At 46.1% G+C, this 19,748-nt stretch overlaps 1 protein-coding gene across 3 annotated transcripts in view; it reads right to left on the bottom strand.

Annotated features, from left to right (window-relative positions):
• UPF1 (UPF1 RNA helicase and ATPase) overlaps nt 1-19,748 on the bottom strand; it is a 1,138,135-nt gene that overhangs the window by 960,000 nt on the left and 158,387 nt on the right. For all 3 annotated transcript variants that reach the window (XM_069649320.1, XM_069649322.1, XM_069649321.1), the window contains exon 6: nt 788-949. In XM_069649320.1, the coding sequence (XP_069505421.1) occupies nt 788-949 (162 nt within the window). The remainder of the gene's footprint in view (nt 1-787; nt 950-19,748) is intronic.

Below are 19,748 nucleotides of genomic sequence, written 5' to 3'. Positions count from 1 at the left end.
ATAGCAAGCAGTATGAAAAAAGGGAATTCAGAAAATGTTTCCAGATACAGAGGTGTAAAGGTGTTGCGCTAGGCTTAAGTCTTGTATTAGTATGGATGCATGTTCAGCCATAAGTGACCATCTTCGAGAGAGTTGACAGAAGAGTATGTGTTGAGCCAACAAACGCACTGGGATTCCAAGGCAAGTGTTAGTGTTATCCAGTAGTGCTGGATGTGTGCAGGGCTCGAGAGAGAAGCTCAGTGACCGGACAACATGCTGTTTCTACAGCAATGGACAGTCTTCAGGCTCACAATGCAAGAACTGCCTTGAAACACAAATGAGTTTGCTCCATATAGCACACTCTGACATGTGAAATTATAGTCTGGGGAGCTTTTGAAACCCTTCAAAAAACAGGCAGGTTTGCATTTATACATGTCACAAAATAAGGAGTTTACTGCAAATCTAACTATCAGACCTATGCCTTTTTTCAGGGGTTTGGCAAGTAGATAAGCTGGGAATCTATCAAAACCCCTTTCAAACCCCTAAACATTTTCTGGCAGCACGGAGAAATTTATTCTAGTTAATGCATTAAAAAAGGTTTCCAAATACTTTCCTTTACATGTTTCCAGAGAACCAAGGGGAGCATGAAATGCAATGCTGCAATACTGTAGAAATCCAAGTGTCACCTGCTCGATGTGACCAGAGTAAGCACAACAGCATTTTTTAAATTCATGAAAATATATAAAGAAACAAAACTCAAATACTGCTAAATTAATAGGACTTTAAAGAACGAAATCAAAAAGTTTACCTGGGATTCCTTTAATTTTTTGTCATAATCTGCTTCAAGTTTAACTAAAGGACCAAAGATATTTTGATACTGATAAGCGTCCTCGTATCGAAGGAGGACATGCTGTGGTTCCTCATCCACACCAGGTTTTTCCAGATCCTCCAGGGTTGCAGAAGGGTTTTCCTAAGAATGCAAAAACACAGAAGTTACTCATTTTTAATTAAGGCTCGTAAATTAGAGAAACAAGTTACTTACACCAGGTAACGTTCTTTCGACTGGATGTTCCTCCCACGTATTCCTCATCTTTTGAAATACTCATCGCCAGCTTCAGCTGCTTTGGAAAAAAGTTTCAGCGGAGGGTGCAGTGCGTTGATGCGGCCCTCAAGGGCCTCTGTCCCATTGTTAATGTCATCCCAGGCACATTACGCACACAGCGCCCACGAGCTGCTGTTCCGATTTTACGCCCTTTTTTATCCACATTAATATCCCCTTGGCCGAATAAGACTTTGACAGAGTAACGTGTAAAGCACAGAAATTCTACTGCGGGGTAGGTTGGGAGGGCCGATGCAGAATGTATGGGAGGAACATCAAGTCGAAAGAATGTTATCAGGGTTAAGTAACTTGTTCTTCCAATGGATTGTGCCCTCCCATATATTCCTCATCTTTTGGATAGGAGGGCGCAAGCATTTCAGATGTGCTTTTAAGATTTATCATGGACCGAGTGCAATACTGCCTTCCCAAATCCTACCTCCTGGCCTGAGGATGAAGCCAGAAAGTAATGTTTTGTAAAAGTGTGAAGGAAAAACCATGTGGCTCCCGCACATATGTCTATCAGCACCACTCTTTGTAAAGCAGAAGACGTTGCTATACCCCTTGTGGAATGGGTCCTAGGGCCTTCTGCGGGATCTTTATCAGACAATATGTAGCATTTCATAATGCCCAATATGATGCATTTTCACAAAGTTTGTTTTGTGACCACAAGTCCCAACTTGTGACTTGTATAACCAACAAAAAGTTGGTCATCTTGACCCAATTTAGCCATCCAAGAGATGTAAAAGTCGAGTGCTCATCTTGGATCAAGCCTATGTAGCCTTTCCTCTTCCTTGCCAGGATGTGGGGGTGGATGGAAAGATGGTAACAATTTTCAGGGATAAATGAAAGTCTGATACAATGTTTAGCAGTAAAGCTGTTTAACTTTAAGAACTACCTTGTCCTTGAAGAAGGTAGTATATGGAGGCTTACACGATTAGGCCTGAAGTTCGCATTCTGCGGGCTGATGTCAACACAACTTAAAGTATTATTTTAAAGGTCAGCAATCTTAATGGTCAGGAATGGAATGGCTCAAAAAGGAGTGTACATGAGGAATTTTAGAACAAGATTAAGATACCAAATCAGAACCTGAAACAGATTGAGGGACACGTTAGTGAGTCCCTTTAGAAATTGCATGACTAGCGGCATCTTTAAGTAAGATGCCTCTTCCAACGTGCGCTTGAAGATTGAAAGCGTTGCCAAGTATCCTTTAATGGTCCCAATCTGGGGCCCCAGCTTTGCCAAATTTAACAAAAAGGACAACCCCATAGGTGTACTGCACTGAAAAGGGTCCACATTCTTTTTTCTGCACCAGCTGCAGAATTTATTCCAAAGGCAGCGGTACAAGGATTTTGTTGCTGGCCTGGTCAAAGGTAGGCCATACATGTAGCCCTTAAATACATTGGGGTACCCCCTGATCACGCTCACACCAGATTAAATCCACCCCTCTAGGGAATTAAGGCCACGCGTCCATCTTGCAAGGGATAGAAAACTTTAATCTTTACAGATCATGAGGATTGGTGAAATGGCAGAAGACTGCCATTCCCGACCAGCATTCTGTCTTCCGTCGCTGGCTCCTGCAGACTAAATGGCAAGCAGGCGCCTTTATATACTCTTCAACTTGATACCGGCAGAGCTCATCCAAAACTTGTTGCTCTTCTTTAAAATGGATGCAGCAGTTCTTTCTGGCATGGCTGGGTTCCGTTTGGGAAGAGCTACATAATGCTGCATAGTCGCTCTTGTTTTTTAACATTCATACATAAACACATCATCACGCCATACTCTCACCACTTCACAATAAAATTATATTTGATCTGGTCTAGTAATCTCTACAAAAAAAAGCTGTTTTCCCATAGTATTCGTTCGTGCCTTGAATCCTTTAAGTCTCCATTGGCTTTTGATGGACAGGAACAGCTGCCGAGTTACCCCGTGCTCTGTCAGCCCCACACAATGGCTTATAGTCTATTTTTAGTACAGGCTGCATTCTTTCCGAGACGGGAGGTGTATTTTTGAGTGCTAAGAACTGCATAAGCTTCAAAATTTACAAATTCATTCAGCTAATGCACCTTTTATTTAAATAACTGCCTTCTATTAATGCCCCCTGCCCCTGGTCTTTTGTGGTGCCTAGAAATAGTAACATGCTCTTGCCCAAAACACAATAGAAGTCGTCATCTGGACGGTCCCAAATTCTTGCATCTCAACCTCTAAGAAACCATGCGTGAAAGTCGAGTGTCTTGACCTCTGGATTGAGAACTGAACCCTCTGAAGGACGCATTGGAGGGCAGATGGACATGTCCAAGGTCCGGGTACCAGGTCATCCTGGCCCAATTCGGAGCAATTAGGATCATCGATTTCCCAAACTTTCTCAACCTCCCAATCACATGAGGAATGACGGGGACTGGAAGTAACTCGTACAGGAGTGGAAATTCCCCGTCCATTACAAACACGTTCCCTAGAGCACACTCATCATGAACAGATCCACTCGTGGGAAACTGCTCTGCCTGAACAGAGCAGCCGCTGCAGTGTTCCCTCCAGACAGGTGAACTGCTGCTAGGGATATTCCTTCTTGAATTGCCCAGAACCTGAGCTGCATCGCCTTTCTGCACAGAGATTGTGAACCTACGCCTCCTTTTGTTGAGGCAGTATATGGTCACTGTTGTCCGTCATGATCAGGACATTCGTTCCCCGTATAGAAGGCAGAAAGGCCTTCATCGGTTGTCTTATTGCCCTCGGCTCCAAAAGATTGTTGTGCAGTTTGGACTCCGATGGAGAACAAAGACTGCTGATTGTCATATTGTTGCAATGGGCTCCCCTCCACCCCGTGAGTGAGAAGTTGGTCACTACTCCGGCCATGGTTGCCAAAAAGGTTCTCCCTTCAGAATGTTGCCCTTGCAGGCCCACCACAGGAGGTCCTGTGCAACTCTGCTCGGAACCTGAAGAAGTTCAGACATCTTGCCTGAGAATTGAGACCAAATCCTGAAGGCCCATTGGAGGGACCCCATTCTCAGGCGACCCTCTTGGCACAAGAAAAATGCAGGCTACCATGAAGCTGAGCAACCTCAAAAAGTTGAAGGCCGGAAGACTCTGGGCACTCTGAAATTTGGTGATCATCTGCAGAATGCGTTGAGCTCTCACCTCAGATGGAAAAGCTTTTCCCAAGGATGTAACCAGTACTGTTCCAATTAATTGGCGTCTTTGAGATGGTATTATGTGGGACTTCTTGTAATCGAGGGAGAAGCACAGTATGTGGAGAGAGTGGCAGGTGATAGTGAGATGTTCCAGGGCTTGTTTGGGAGAAGAAGCCCTGATCGGCCAATCATCCAGGTAGGGGTAGACCTGAATCTCCCTCTACTGAGATTCGCTGCCACCACTTGTGAAAACCCTATGGCGGAGATCAGCCCGAATGACAGAACTCGAAACTGCTGATAACCGCCAACGGCGAACCTCATGTACTTTGTGCTTGTGATAGATAGGCACATGAAAGTAAGCATCCTGAAGGTGCAATGACACCATCCAATCCTGGAGTCGGAGGACCTGAAGAATCTGAGAAAGTGTGACCACCTTGAACTGGTCCTTCCTGAGGAACTGTTCAAGCATTTCAAGTCCCAGATGGGTGCGGATCCTCCATCCGTCCTTGAAATAAGGAGTACCACCCTTTGTTCCTCTCCGTTACAAGCACTGGTTCTATAGCGCCTCTCTAGCAGGCTCAAAATTGCCTACACAAGGAATGGATCTGGTACTTTGAATGAGTGACTCCCCGGTGGATAGTCCCAAGGCCTTTTTAGAAAGGGGCAGCAGTAACACTCGGTTACTGTTTCCAACTTCTGAAGTAATAACCTGCCATTCCTATAGATGCTATGAGAGTTTGCCTCCCACCAGGGTTTTGGGTGTTAAGGCCTCAGATTTTGAGGCAGATGATGGCAAAGTAGGCGTTGCTTGGCCGGATTTGGCACCTCACCCTTGTCCACCACGAGGGAATCTTCTTTGGCCCTTTTGACTGGTCAGTCATCTCACTGGTCCAACTGAGTAAAAGTGAAAATACCTACTTCCTCAACCATGCAAACATGCGTATTACTGTGCTCGGCACCATGGCTCTGCTGCTACTGTCAGCAGAGTCCAGTCCTGATTGAAGACACTCACATGTAGCCTCCTTTCCATCTCTTACAATGCAGAAGCTCTCTGTCTTCCCCTTTGGGGATATGGTCAGCCACCATCCATGGCTATAAAGTCCCACAGGCTGAACGTACATTTTGCTAAGGAACAAGGGGCATTTGCAGAATTAAGAGCACTGTTCACATCAGAACAGAGTTTCTTGTCCAAGAGTCGAAACACTCATCCCTGTCTGGCAGAATTGTTGGATAAGATGTTTGTTTAGAGTTGGATGTCTCAACAACCTGTACAACCAGGCTCTCTGGCGTAGGATGTTTAGACAAACAGTCACCTGTACTTCTTGGTGAGGTTTGTGTTCACCGCTGGGTTTGCCTTGGGTGCCTCGCAGTTTGCCTTTACCCTTTTCTGCAGGGCAATATGAAAAGGGAGTACTGAATCCTTCTGAGGCCCTTTATCAAGGATATCGGTCAGATCATCTTGCTCGAATGGGGGAGCTGGCCTGCCCCACCCTAAAAACTATTACCCTAGACACAAGATGTTTGTATGGGGCATCTGTGTGTTCTGCTGTATCCGGTTTACCAAAATCAAGCTCTGGTGAAGTATCAATCCCACTAGCTTACTAAAGATTTCATATAAATCTTCTAGCATCGACTGAGATCAGGGCTTCTGGGACGCTTTGGGTGGTGTCCAGTCAAAGTTTCGAAATGCAATAGTTTCGAAACAAAAGGATCGGAAAACAAATTTGAATGCCTTTTTTTAAATGTATTTTTTTTGTGGTTTTCGTATGTAGGAAAAAATAGTGTTTTTCCACCAAAAAACAGGGGTTTCGGAGGGACCCCCAAAAATAAGTTAAGGGTGTGGTTGGGAATAGACAACTCAGCCACAGGTGTGATTTAAGAACTGGAGCTTTATTGTGTACAACTAACTTCTTCAGGAAAAAGCCCTACTTTCCTTGGGTATTGAGGGAGAGTCTTGCTTTCCTTGGTAGTCCCTTCTTGCTGACACTCATACTATTTTCTCTGCCCAAACAACTCTTCTGACATGACTATTTGCTCTGTCTTCTCATCAGCATACTCTGTCAGAGTTTTCTTGTCATACTGTCAACACCCCACTGAAGCGCAACTAGGGGCTAATTCTTTAGGCCTTTCTGTCCAACAGTTACATGTAGATTTATTCTAAAGGTAGGTGGCATTTGTTTTCAAACAGTACAAGGATCTCAAGCACGTACTTGGCTCTTCGGTCGGTTGGCCCCTAATGTCTTATACCATTCAACAATGGTTCATACTTCTTGGTGAATCTCACCCTTCCCTTTAATTAAAAGGCCCTTTAATGTAATTTCAGCTGGCCCAGGGTTAGTCCGCTCCCGGACGCCCTTCGGTACTATTCAGCCGTCCCCTGAATCCTCAATGGTTTCTCTCGCCTTCCGCGTAGATCAGGCGATCAGCTGTTTTCTTCCCAGCTGGCTTGAAGACGTTGGCTGTCTCACAGGCCCCTTTTCCTAGCACTGATGCGTGCAAGGCCAGGCTTGCGCCACGGCTCCTCCTCCGCAAGCGTGGGGGCAAGGAGTGGAGCCGCGGACCCGGAGTCAGCCTCGTCTGACGGGCCCTCTCTCCTTATCTCTGCTGGGATAAGTGAGGCTTGCGCCGCGGCTCCTCCTCCACGAGGGTGGGGGCTACGAGTGGAGCCGCGGACCCGTTGTTGAGCTCCGTCGCAGCAGGCTCAGCCTCCTGTCCTCAGGGCGCGTTATGCATTTACATGAAAGTCTTATTAACCACAGCTCTGGCAACTTCACTAAGAGTATAACTGTTTCTCCACAACAGGTGCTTTAGAACGATTTCTTTTGAGTAAATGATCAATAAGCCCACTCATACAAGGCTTCCTCCTCTGGACTCAGATCCTCTTGCTGCCTCTTCTCAAACCGCCCCAACATCAAACATACCAAAAACAAAACAAAAGACCAGTATTAGAGAAAGGTACATCTCCGGAGGGAAGTATCATTTCTCATTGGTTTATGTAAGTGACAATCATAGAACAGTTGGGCCACCCTTTGTGACATCATATTCTAGCCTCTCCTTGAAGTATGAATACAGAGAAGGGGAAGGGGCTTTAACTGGCTCTGATCTTCCTTTATTTCTCTCACCTTATCACATAGGAAAAAATACTGGTTTTTCCCCCCCAAAAAAGGTTTCGGAAGGACCCCCCAAAAAAATACAAAAAATAAAAACTGTGCATTCAAATTTCTTTTTTCGGTCCTTTTGTTTCGAAACTATTGCATTTCGAAAACAATGTATCCGACCCTTTCACTATAAACCGCTTTGGGTACCATACTCCCAACCAAAAGGAAGAGTATCTGGGTCTGACGGTTCAAGCCCTTCATAAATTGAAGGCAAAGACTTTAAGAAATCACTTGAGGGTTAAAATGATTATTCAACTTCCTGAGCATGTTTAGTGGGCAAAGGTGTTGGTTTCAACACCAATGTCACCAATGGGTTCGACCCTCATAGCATCAATGGTTTCGACACGGATAGCGATTGCTTCATGTCTTTGAAGACCTTATCGAAGCCCTTGAGGGGCTCGATCCATAACTCTATCGAGTCTTTGACGATTTTTCATCCAAGTCAAAACCTCAAAGGTTCTTGTGGGGTTTCTAGCCTGTGTCCTAAGCTAGAGGGCACGTGGTATTTTGGCTTAGTCCTTTCCTTGTCAGTCTTCAACGCTGCGAAAGGAGCAGGACTTTAGGTCTTTTGTTTAGAGAGGTTCTCAGGAGAAGAATCGGAAGGGGTGAAAGGTGACCTATAGCGTATTTTCTTCATCTTCTTGGAAGAGAATGAATTGTGTGACCCACTTCTGGATCGAAAAGGCTTTTTTTCATTCGAGGAGAGTAGCCCCTCGACTCGACAGACTAGTGTTTTTTCGACAGTCGAGGGGGACTTGCTAATTTCAATTTTTGCTCTTTCAACTCCTTACCGGTCATTGCTTAACAGTATTGACAGTTTGTCGTGCCATGCTGCATGGCAGGTGAGGGAATGTGAGCGACATCTTGTCCCTGAAATCACAGCATTTTCTGAACCCAGTCTTCAGGGTTGAATGTATGGAAGAGGACATCTTTCGAGAGTATCCGTTTTCTTAAGACTGGAACCGAAGCATGCTGTAATTCTTCGAAGCGCTGGCTAGAAAAAACATAACTGAAGCCAACGGGAACTCTGCGTGCTATATGTACCAGGGATGCCGTCGACATCGGGATGGAGGTCCTTAAAAGAAACGGTCACTGCATCAAGGCACAGCACCCTCTGCCAAAAAAGAAATTCCGAAGCTGAAGCTGGATACGAATATCAAAAGATGCGGAATACGTGGGTGGACACAATCCATTTAAAAGAAATGGTAATGGGAAGGAGTATTAATGTTTTGCACATTATATTGTCCAACTCGAAGAGGACAACTCGGCCTTTCATCCGAGATAAATGAGCACCAACTTTAGTTGGATGATTGTATATAAAAATGTTCTAGATCCCGTGCTTTGGCGCAAGCACCATGTTAAATAAATTCTTGTATAGTGGGGCTTACAATAGTCAACTTTCCAAACTACATTTTTTGACCCTGAACGGGGGTAACCTCAAATCACTACGTACTACTTGTACTAATTACATAACCATAAGAGAAACTGCAAATGTGCCTGCACTTGTTAGCGCCAAGATAGATTGTTATCATTAACTAAATCCAAACAAAAATGTAGAAATCTTCCCATTAACCTTACCCAGAAGGAAAGAACAGCAATACTTTGATATGCAATAACTGCCATCATGTACTAAACTGGTTTGCATGCTTTACGCTGCATATTTAAATAAGTTTCATGGCCTTACTTATAGGAAATTGGGATTTCTTTTTAGACAGTGACAAGCATAATTAGTGTTTACAGTCATGGTCACAGGAAATCGGTATGTCAGCTCGGAGAGAGACATTGTAAGCCATACACCAATATCTATGTATTTATGCTTTTTTGTATAGGTGGGATTGAGCCCAAGAATGTAAATTAATCGTCAAGACAAGAATATATATTGTGTGAACCTTAACGCTATAAAGGGGTAAGATGCGACGAAGGGAATCTTCTGGTAAACACAATGATGGTAATCACACTAAATAGCAGTGGTAATAACTATAAGCAGCACATAAAATTAGACGCACATATAACTATTAGTAGGATCCAATCCCCATCCCTCCACCTACCGCTCCGACGTAGTGGCATATTTACAATCTGGTTCACTAAAAACACACAAGCTGAAATGTTTTCTGCAATACAGGGTATGTGGATAAAACACAAATAGGGTCACATTTATTCTTTGAAAATCGACATGGATTTCATATGAGTTTCAAAATGTTTGTGTTTTCTTTTTTTTGATGATCAAATTAGCCCCGATTTGAAAAAAGCGCAGTCTATACGCCGAAACACGTGTCATCCAAGAGGGGCTGAAAATACAAAATAAGACTCTTGAATACAAAGGATTTGGAATCGTTATTCATAGTAGAAGTATATACGATAATCTATCTTGGCGCAAAGTAGTGCAGGCACATTTGCAATTTCTCATATAGTTTACAGACGGAGTAGAGGGACTGTCTCCGTAGTGACCTACACTTATGCGACTAATAACCAACAAAAAATAAAAACCCTAGAAAAGCAAAACAAATTAGGTCGCGCAGGTACAAGCCTTTGATATCTCCAAAAAGTTCCTCAAGGTCATAAAAAAAAATTACATACCCAAACTAGAAAGCCAAAATTGGATCAGTGTGTGTGTACCAAAAAGCAGAGAAATGTTTTGCTAAAACAGTCGAGTCCTACAATATAACATTGTTAGGACTGATTTTCTATACTCTGATCTGGTGGACAGATTTATAACATGCCAACCTAGAACAGCTCCCCAGAGTTGTGACAGGGACAACTCTGGGGAGCTGTAGCCAAACCAGTTCAGGTAGCAGTGACAGGCGGTCCAGGCTAAGTTCTTCAGAGGTGGTGAGCGTGTAAAGGGTCCGCAATGAGGTCACATAATGGGAATCACAGATTACACTTGGACAGGATGTATAAAAATACAATTTTGTGTTGGCCAAAACACTATACAAAAAGGACTACTGGCAAGTAGTTATCACACACCAGTAGAAATATGACATGCATTACTCACCGTAACAGCATTTCTGATTGCATCTTCTTAGATTCACATGCTGTGCATATAGTCCGACGTCTAGTGGTAATCGCAGAGCATTGCATCTGGTCTTTCGAGGATCGAAAGGGGACTTCGACATGGGCGTGCTTGTAACACTATCCCTAAGGTGACGTGTAGTGTACCCAAAGTCCCTCACGCATCAAGGTCCCTCTGGTCGTTTTCTTTCTGCCGTGAGGGAGCCTTATGACCAACGTGAGTGAGTACAGATAGAGAGAAAGTAAGGTCTAAATTCCTTTCACTCCGAGCAGGGAGGAAGGGTGGGCGCATGTGAATCTAAGCAGATACAATCATCAGAAATGCTATTACGATGAGTAATGCAGGTCTTCTGATGCTTTTGAATCTGCTAAGAGTCCCCTTCTGTGCATAGACTAGCAAGCAGTACCCACAGTTTGAGGTGGATTGTGAGCAAATTAAAGAGATGTCTTAGTACTGCTTGTCCCACCTGAGAATCAGACCTAGAGTGAGTACCTAGGCAGTACTGTTTTGTAAAGGTGTGTATAGAACTCCAGGTTGCCGCTTAGCAAATGAATTTGAGTAGAGTATGCTCTAGGCTTGAAGGGCAGATCTCTCTTGGCAAGAGTGTAGCAGAGTGTGATGCAGTTTACAATGCACTTTGAGATGGCAGACTTAGAGACAGGGTCCCTTTCTCTTCCAGCGGCCACTGAAACGAAAAACCGAGGTTTTTCTTAGTGGTCTTGTCTTTTCCAGATAATATAGGACTGCCCTGCGCACATCAAGTGTGTGTAGGCTTCTTTCTGCCAGGTAAGTGGGGTTCTTTAAAAAGGTGGGTAGTTCCATTGATTGGTTCACATGGCACTATGAATTGAATTTAGGCGGAAACCTAGGGTGAGTACAAAACCACCTTCTCCTTGTAAATGGTTAGGGAGAATTCTCTGTAAAGGCTAATTTCCCAAACCTAGTGAGTCCCCCAGTAGCTCTGCTGGATTTTTGGGGTTCATTTCTTTCTCCTGCTAAGAGTGAGACTCTTTTACTCCCACTCTTAGACATGATTTGAGATGTTCCTTTATCTTTCCATGTGTTTTATGGGCTATGGGGTCTTTTACTCCATAGAGTCTAATGTGTTTTTGATGTGGGTTACACAGCACCCTCCGTGCCGTAACCCAGGGGTGTCGTAGCGACCCCCCAACATAGACTCCATACCCTGGGACTGACTACTGTCTCCCAGGGAATGTAAAGTCACCATTGGCTTTACTAGTCCCAAATTATGAACAGAAACCAGTACAAACCATCATATTGGGGATGTACTGGTCGGGGCAATTCGATTGCCCCGGGGTCTTTTCGAGGGGGGCACGTCTCCGTCCCCACTGATCGAGTTTTGGCTGGTGGCAGTGGATACTACTTTTTATATTCGACCGCAAATATATCTATATGGGATTTTCCCATTGTTCGAGGCTACCAACTTTAATTATTTAATTCGTATAGCCTCGAACATACCACCAGTTTGTTCATTTATTAATTCACCGGTTGGTATTTTTTGACAGAACTCGATTCTAAAATGGCGTTTACTTTCTCTTCTGTGACTCCAACCCAAGTCGAGCCCTTTGTTCCACTTTTTGGCAGGCTTCTCCACAGAAGCCCCCAAAAGTGGTGCCACTCTGTCTGGGTACCACAGGGGGTTGGGGGGGGGGGGGTTTAGGCACTCTGGACTGAGTTGCCTTGGCAACTCAAGTCGCACTCTTATGTGATTGGCCCAAGTGGTGATTTGTTTGATTGACAGCTAGGCTGAATGAATGGGGGTTTGCTGCATAAAAGCAGGGCTTTGGGGACTGGAACTTCGGAAGTCGCCACAGGACCTAAGAATCCGAGGAGGGAGAAGCTGAGCCGACCTGCAACGACGACACCACCGGTGGAGCCCTGCTGAACAGTCTCACCACTTTTACCGACGACAGAGGAGATCCCCAGTCTGGAGAGTCTTCTTCCTTTGACTGGTGGGGATAAACAGTTTTGCCTTCTTTTCAGCTTCCTGGAGCATCTCGTGGCCACCTTGCCCGTGCAAAGCACCCCGGCAACCGGAATACCACGGCTTACCACTACCACGAAGAGAAGGGTAGTACCTTTTAACCGAACGAACTCTGCGGCTGGTTTCTTCCCTGGCAGTGCAACGACCTTCAGCTTTCCTCCACGGCGGGACCTCCTCTTCCTCTGGACGAAACACCAACTTGCACCCGCTGCCAGGAACAACTGCCCCTGCAGGAGCTTCCTTCACACTTAAGGTACTGTGTCCCGCCTGGCTTCCCTTGCGACAGATCGTTCGGGGTGACAGTAAAGCCTCGACTTTCTAACCTGGGCTGGCCTGGGACAACCTAGCTAACTTTTCCTGACTTTAATTTCATCCTTTGTGGGCGAACTATATACAAGACTTTGGGCATAACCCCACCGTTTGAACCTGGACCCCTTCTGCTTGCTCTCTCCAAGAGCTGGGCCTTGCAATTGACTTCCTTGCTCTCCAGTAGAACTCTGCCTATCCTGCCTTACTGTGGTTCTTTTAAAAGTATTGAAATTTGTGTGCTTCCATAACTCTGCCTTTTTCCCTCCCTTTTTTTATAATTTGAGTGCCATCTTATGTTAAGCGCTCACCTCTGTCTGAAAATAAGTGGTGTTTCTCACTAAGACGTGTCTAATAAGTAATTAGGGTTGTATATATATAATAGTGACTGTGTGCTGAATTTACTTGCCTCTTTGTGCTAGTGTAACTTACAAGTGTGTCTTTAAATCAATAATTATATACTTTTACACCAAAGCTCTGGTCAGTGTTTGCTTGTGCTACTGTATCTCTGTACCCATTGTGTATACTCTACATAGTGCCTAACTCTTCTTGAGGGAAGTCTGACTGCTCAGCCACAGCTACCAAGTGGGTTTACTGCCAAACACCTGTAGTCTTCTATCTTTTGCAGTGGTCCCTAAGGGAACTGCACAGGTTTCTGCCTAACAATTGACTAATGGGTCTTGAACTGAAAAGGCCTGCAGTTCACTGACTTATTGAAGGGACTGCCACTAGGAAGGCGGTCTTGTGAGTGAGTGCTTTAAGGCCAGCCTTATGCATAGGTTAAAAGGGAGATCCCATTAGTCTAGTATCACATTTAGGTCCTATCCGGGAGCTGGGTTTGAAATTAGGGGATGAAGCGTCATCACGCCTTACATAAAAGCCTTATTCACTGGGATCTTAAAACACACCTTTTGGGACATAGAGTATGCTGAAAGTGCAGCCAGGGGAATTAAAAACCAGACCAGAGTCCAGTAGATGAGTAAGGTATAAGACAATGTGTTGGAGAGCAGTCTAAGGGACTGATGCCCTTAGAATAGCACCAGATGACAATGCAATACTTACCGTAAAAGCATTTGATGGTTGTATCTGCTTAGATTCACATGCTGTGCATAGGTCCGACATCCAGTGGTCACTGCGGAGTATTGCATTTTGTTTTTCGTAGTCAAAAAGGGGACGTCGACAAGGCGTGTCTGTAACACTATCCCTATAGTGACGTGCGTTGTACCCACAATCCCTCACGCGTCGAGGTCCCTCTGTTTGTATTTTTCTGCCCTGAGGGAGCCTTAAAGACGCGAGTACAGAAAAGAGAGAAATATAGTAAAGGATGTCTATGTTCCTTCCATCCGAGCGGGGAGGAAGGGTGGGCGCATGTGAATCTAAGCAGATACAACCATCAGAAATGCTTTTACGGTAAGTAATGCATTGTCTTCTGATGTTTGTTAATCTGCTTAGAATCACATGCTGTGCATAGACTAGCGAGCAGTACCCGGAGTTGGCGGTGGGTTATGAGAAGGAACAGTAGAGAAAAGATGTCTTAATACTGCCTGTCCCACCTGGCAGTCAGATCTAGAGTGTGCATCTACACAGTAGTGTTTTGTAAAGGTGTGCACAGAACTCCAGATAGCCGCTTTGCAGATGGACTCAAGGGGAACATTTGCAATGAACGCTATGGAAGCCCCAGTGCCTCGAGTGGAATGTGCTCTTGGCTTGAAGGGTAGTTCTCTCTTAGTAAGAGTGTAACAGAGAGTGATGCATTGAACAATCCATCTAGATATAGTGGACTTTGAAACTGCATCTCCTTCTCGTCCTGCTGCCACAGAGACAAAGAACTGATTAGTCTTTCTCAGTGGTCTGGTTCTTTCCATGTAGAACATGACAGCTCTGCGTACATCTAGTGTATGCAGACTTTTTTCTCCCAAGCTGGAAGGGTTTTGAAAGAACGTTGGTAGTTCTATTGACTGGTTTACATGGAATTTCGAGATGAATTTTGGTGCAAACCTTGGCTGTGTGCGTAGAACCACCTTATCCTTGTGAACTGTTACGAAGGGGTCTAGTACAGAAAGAGCCTGTAGTTCACTTACTCTCCTAATGGAGGTGATAGCTATTAGGAAAGCAGTCTTAAGAGTGAGGTCTTTAAGAGTTGCCTTGTGCATGGGTTCGAAAGGCGGGCCCATGAGTCTAGAAAGTACCACATTTAAGTCCCATCCGGGAGCTGGGTTAGCTATCGGAGGGTGTATTCTCTTTACCCCCTCCATGAAGGCCTTGATAACTGGTATCTTCCACCACGACACTAAGTTGGGAAGTGGTTTATGCAGAAAGTGCCGCTAGGTGGACTTTAATAGAATTGAATACTAGACCCGAGTCCAGTAAATGGGTCAGGTACAGAACAATTTGTGTGGGAGAGCAGTCAACAGGGTTGATGTTTCTTCCCCTACACCAGATGACAAATCTTTTCCACTTGCTAGAATATTGGCGAGTATTAGGTTTTCTGGCTTCCCTGAGGATGTACATACATCTCTGCGGGAGTTGTAAATGTCCAAATTCTATGATCTCAGGAGCCAGGCTGCTAAGTTCATGGTCTGAGGGCATGGATGCAGTGTCCTGCCCTTGTCCTGTGACAGCATGTTGTACGGGCAGGGAAGTTTCACTGGGGGAGATAGGGACATCTCCATCAAGTGAGCGAACCATGGCTGCCGGGCCCACATTGGGGCCACTAGTATCATGGTAACCTGCTCCTGGTGCATCTTGTGTACCACTTTGTTGAGAAGGGGAGTCGGGGGAAAGGCGTAAACACATTTCCCTGACCATTGAATCGACAGACCGTTCCCCTTGGACTGGTTCTGGGGGTACCTGGAGGCGTAACTTTGCCATTGTGAGTTCTCCAGAGTTGCAAACAGGTCTATTTCCGGGAACCCCCATTGCGTGAAGACGTCTAAGACGGTGTCTTTGTGCAATTGCCATTCGTACTCTTCGGGCAGGGAGAAGTCTCTGCTGAGTTTGTCTGCTAGCAGATTGAGTTCCCCTGGTACATGTTGTGATAGTAGAAACATGTGTTTGAGAGCCCACTTCCATATATTCTGGGACAGCTTGGACAGTCCTGGAGAGTGAGTGCCCCCTTGCTTGTTGAGGTAGTACATGGCTTTGGTGCTGTCTGTGAGGACCATCACTGTCTTTCCTTGTAGGTGTTCCTGAAAGGCTTTCAGTGCTTTGAACACCGCTAATAGTTCCAGCAGGTTTATATGCTTGGATGCTAAGCTCGGAGTCCATGCTCCGTGAGCAGTCTGATGGGATAGGTGAGCCCCCCATCCTGTAAGGGATGCGTCTGTGTTTAGAGTGGCTTCCACTGCGGGTGTGGCAAAAGTTTTCCCTAATAACAGGTTTTCTTTTGTCCACCACCGTAGCGAGAGAACCAGGGCCTGCGAGACCACCACTAGATCGTCCCATTGTCCGCTGGCCTGACACCACTGGCTGTAGAGCCACTCTTGCATTGGGCGCAGGCGCGCGTGAGGTACCAAATAAATACATGAAGCCATCATCCCCAGCAAGCGCATTGCTTTGCGTACCGTCACCTCTCGACCTGCCACATAATGGGGGATCTGAAACAGCATGTTTTGGACCCTCTCGTTGGAGGGGAAGACAAGGCCGTCCTTTGTTCGAATTAGAGCCCCTAGGAATTGTTTGATTTGGCTGGGGTCTAAGCTGGACTTCTTTTCGTTGATGGAGAAGCCAAGTTGGGACAAAAGGTCTACGGTCTTTTGGGTATTGGAGAAGCATGTTTCGTAAGAATCCCCTGTTATGAGCCAGTCGTCGAGGTAAGGGTATACCGGGATGGATAACCTGCGTAGGTGGGCCGCTGCCACTGCCAGAACTTTCGTGAATACCCTTGGTGCAGATGCTATCCCGAAGGGTAGTACTCTGAACTGGTAGTGCTTGTTCTCTATCTTGAACCTGAGGTATTTTCTGTGCGCTGGCAACATTAAAATATGAAAGTATGCATCTTTCATGTCTAGTGTTGTCATGTAATCCCCTTGTGATAACAGTGGGATTACTTCCTGCAAGGTCACCATACAAAACTTTTGGGGTTTGACAAACTTGTTCGCTGGGCGCAGATCTAATACAGGGCGCATGGTTAAGTCCTTTTTGGGTACAAGGAAGTACACTGAATAAATACCTTCTGTTACCCGAGATAGGGGGACAGCCTCTATAGCTTCTTTTTTCATTAGCTCTTCTACTTCTTGAAGAAGAATGGTGAGGTGTTCCGGTGTCATGCGTCGGTTCCGTGGGGGTCTGTACTTCGGGGAACCGTTGAATTCTATGCAGTATCCGTGGGCTATGGTGGGTAAAACCCAGCGGTCTGAAGATATTCCCTCCCATGCTGATAGGAACGATGTTAGCTGGCCCCCGACCGGTGATGCATGGGAGGGGACCCGAATCTTCGGGTCATTTGTTGGTATTGGGCGTGGAACCTTTGGGGCTGGAGCCGCGACCTCTTCCTTTGCCACGGCGTTGGCCTCTTTGACTGAACTGGTTGTTACCATGGTTAGAGGGCCAGTTGGTAGCAGAGTAGAATTGCTCTTGGTTTTGCTGGCGTTGGCCACGAAAGGAGCGTCTATTGCCATAGCCGCGTCTGTTAGGGGGCCTAGAAATTTGGTCAAGAGTCTTGATGGTATCAAACTCTTTCTTCGCATGTTCTAGGGCCTCATCAACTGCTTTCCCAAACAGATGTGTTTGTTCTATGGGCTTATTTATCAGGGAAGCCTAGGTTTCCGGCTTAAATCCCGAATTGCGCAGCCAGACATGGTGTTTGAGAAGTATTCCCTGAACCAGGGAACGGCCAGCCGTCTCTGCTGCATCTAAGGAGTTCTTTACGATGCCCTGGTTTACAAGAGTTCCCTCTGAGATGGTATCTAACAGGCGTGAACGCAGGGGTTCAGGTGCGTCCTCTGCTTCGCTGCGCAGCTTGCTCCACTGTGCATCTGCGTAGCTAGCTAGTAGGGAATTGTTATTTGCAATCCTAGTTGAGAAGGCTGCGGAGGTCGTAATTCTCTTCCCAAGTGCATAGAGCTTCTTGCCCTCTTTGTCAGGTGGTGCCTCACTAGTGGATAGTGGTACCCCCGCTCTTTTTCTTGTATTAGTAACTACAAGGGAGTCCGGAATAGAATGTCCTCTGATGTACAAGTGGTCAGAGGACGAAGGGCTGAAGAGCTTTTCTATCCGAGGGTTGACCCCTCTGACTAATGCAGGATTGGAAAGGGAAGGAGTTATTCTTCTCTTTATAGAAGCCAGGAGCGGAATAGACTGACTAACAGGGGCTTTTTCTTTAATAACTTTTTCTACAAAGTCTATGTCAGGAAGAGTTTCCCCTGTGTCTATTTCAAAATGCGCTGCTGCCTTGCGCAATAGTGCATTAAGTGAAGGTTGGTCATCTATGGGAGAGGTGTTTCCAATAGGTGAATCCTTGGGGGGAGAAGGGTGAAAGGCATCAGGGTCTGAGTGCACTGATGGGGATTGCCAAGGCTGCACTGATGGGGATTGCCAGGGCTGCGAGGTAGCTGTATCTTCTTCAAAAACTCCTGCACTAGTGTAAGGATCTTCTTCAAACCCCTCTTCCTCATGTTCTTCCTCTCCACCCAAACCCTCCTCATCTTCCTGGGAGGTATTGCTCCTCTTCAATGAGGTCATATACGTCTGTAGAAAGGGGAAACAGCCGAGGGATCTTGACCCTAGGGTCATCCTGGGGCCATTCTCTTGGTCTTTTGTGTGTGGGTGGGTTTTGGCTTCCCAAAAACCTTTCCATTTTCTCCATACAAGAATGGAGTCTTTCAAGGGTCTCATAGGGGACCCCTGAATAGTCTAGAGGGCGGAAATCAGTGTTTTCACCTTCCAAATGCTTAGAACGCTCCCACAACGTCGAAGAAAGGTTTCCGTCGCCCTCAGAAAAGCCCTCCAGTAGTTCAGAAGTGTCCCTAGATGAAGGGGGCAGTTCCTGGCTACTCTTGTGCTTTTTCGGCGTTTCTATAGCTTTTTGTGCGGTATTCGACGTCTGTTTCGTCGTCCGCTTACGTTTGTCTTCGGAAACAATTCTCGCCAGGCTCTCGACAACGAGTTCGTCAGTAGAGGGCTCTGGTGTCGACGTTGCCTGCGTTATGCGTTGTTTCTCGACGGCCGCTCTATGGAGCGTTACGTCGGATGATTGAGGTCGCGCCAGTGTTTGATGAAAGCCCAATCGCTGGTCGCGGCTGCGTTTGCGGGTGGGGCGTGAGACCCTTACGGTCTGAGGTAGACGCCGAGTGCCATGCGTCCCCTTCGGCGCTGATGGATCCTTTGTCTTTGACGAAGAAGAGCCGTGGGTTGTGTGCTTAGGCCTATGGGTTCTATGTGCGTCCTTGTCGCCGGGGTGATCATCCCCATAAGCAGGGCGTGAGCCGAGCCCGTCGGGGACGGACGTCGAGGAGCGCGAGCGCTCCTCCTGGGTGTTAATGACTACCGTAACGGACGTCGAGTTATCACCCTCCTCGTCACTTTCTGTAACAGCGGCGGCGGCGGGTGAGGAAACTGACTTCGACATAGCGTAGTCCGCCCACCTCTTAACTTTTCGTTCTTTAAGAGTTCTTGGTTTCAAGAGCTTACAGGCCGCGCAGCTGTCCTCCTTATCATCGAGGGGCAAGCAACGATTACAGAGCTTGTGTTTATCCTTCCAAGTGTATTTGCCCCTACAGCGTGGTAGGTGTCCTCTCCATAGCTGAGGCAATAATAACTGGTGATAACAACCCCAAGGGAAAGATAGGGGAGAAAGAAAGACATTCTCAAAGAGAAGATAAAAGTTTGAACCCCCACTCTCCCTACTGTATGTTGGCCGCCGAGGCCAGGCCACGTGTTCGGCAGCGCCGAAGGATCCCCTCCGTCTCTTCCCCTCCGTCGAAAACTTGCTCAGCGGAGAAACAGCTTCACAGCTAACGTCGAGTGGAGGGATCTTTAACAATATAATAAGTACCGAGGTCCGTAGTAAGTATTTTGCAATGTCTCTCTAGGAGCTCCGCGTAAGGCGACCAGAAGCTGGGCG

Source organism: Ambystoma mexicanum, chromosome 1p, assembly GCF_040938575.1.
Source record: "Ambystoma mexicanum isolate Mex_15411 chromosome 1p, UKY_AmexF1_1, whole genome shotgun sequence".
NCBI lineage: Eukaryota > Metazoa > Chordata > Amphibia > Caudata > Ambystomatidae > Ambystoma > Ambystoma mexicanum.
The sequence above is the reverse complement of the archived record's forward strand: the minus strand, read 5'-3'. Positions and strand labels throughout refer to the sequence as shown.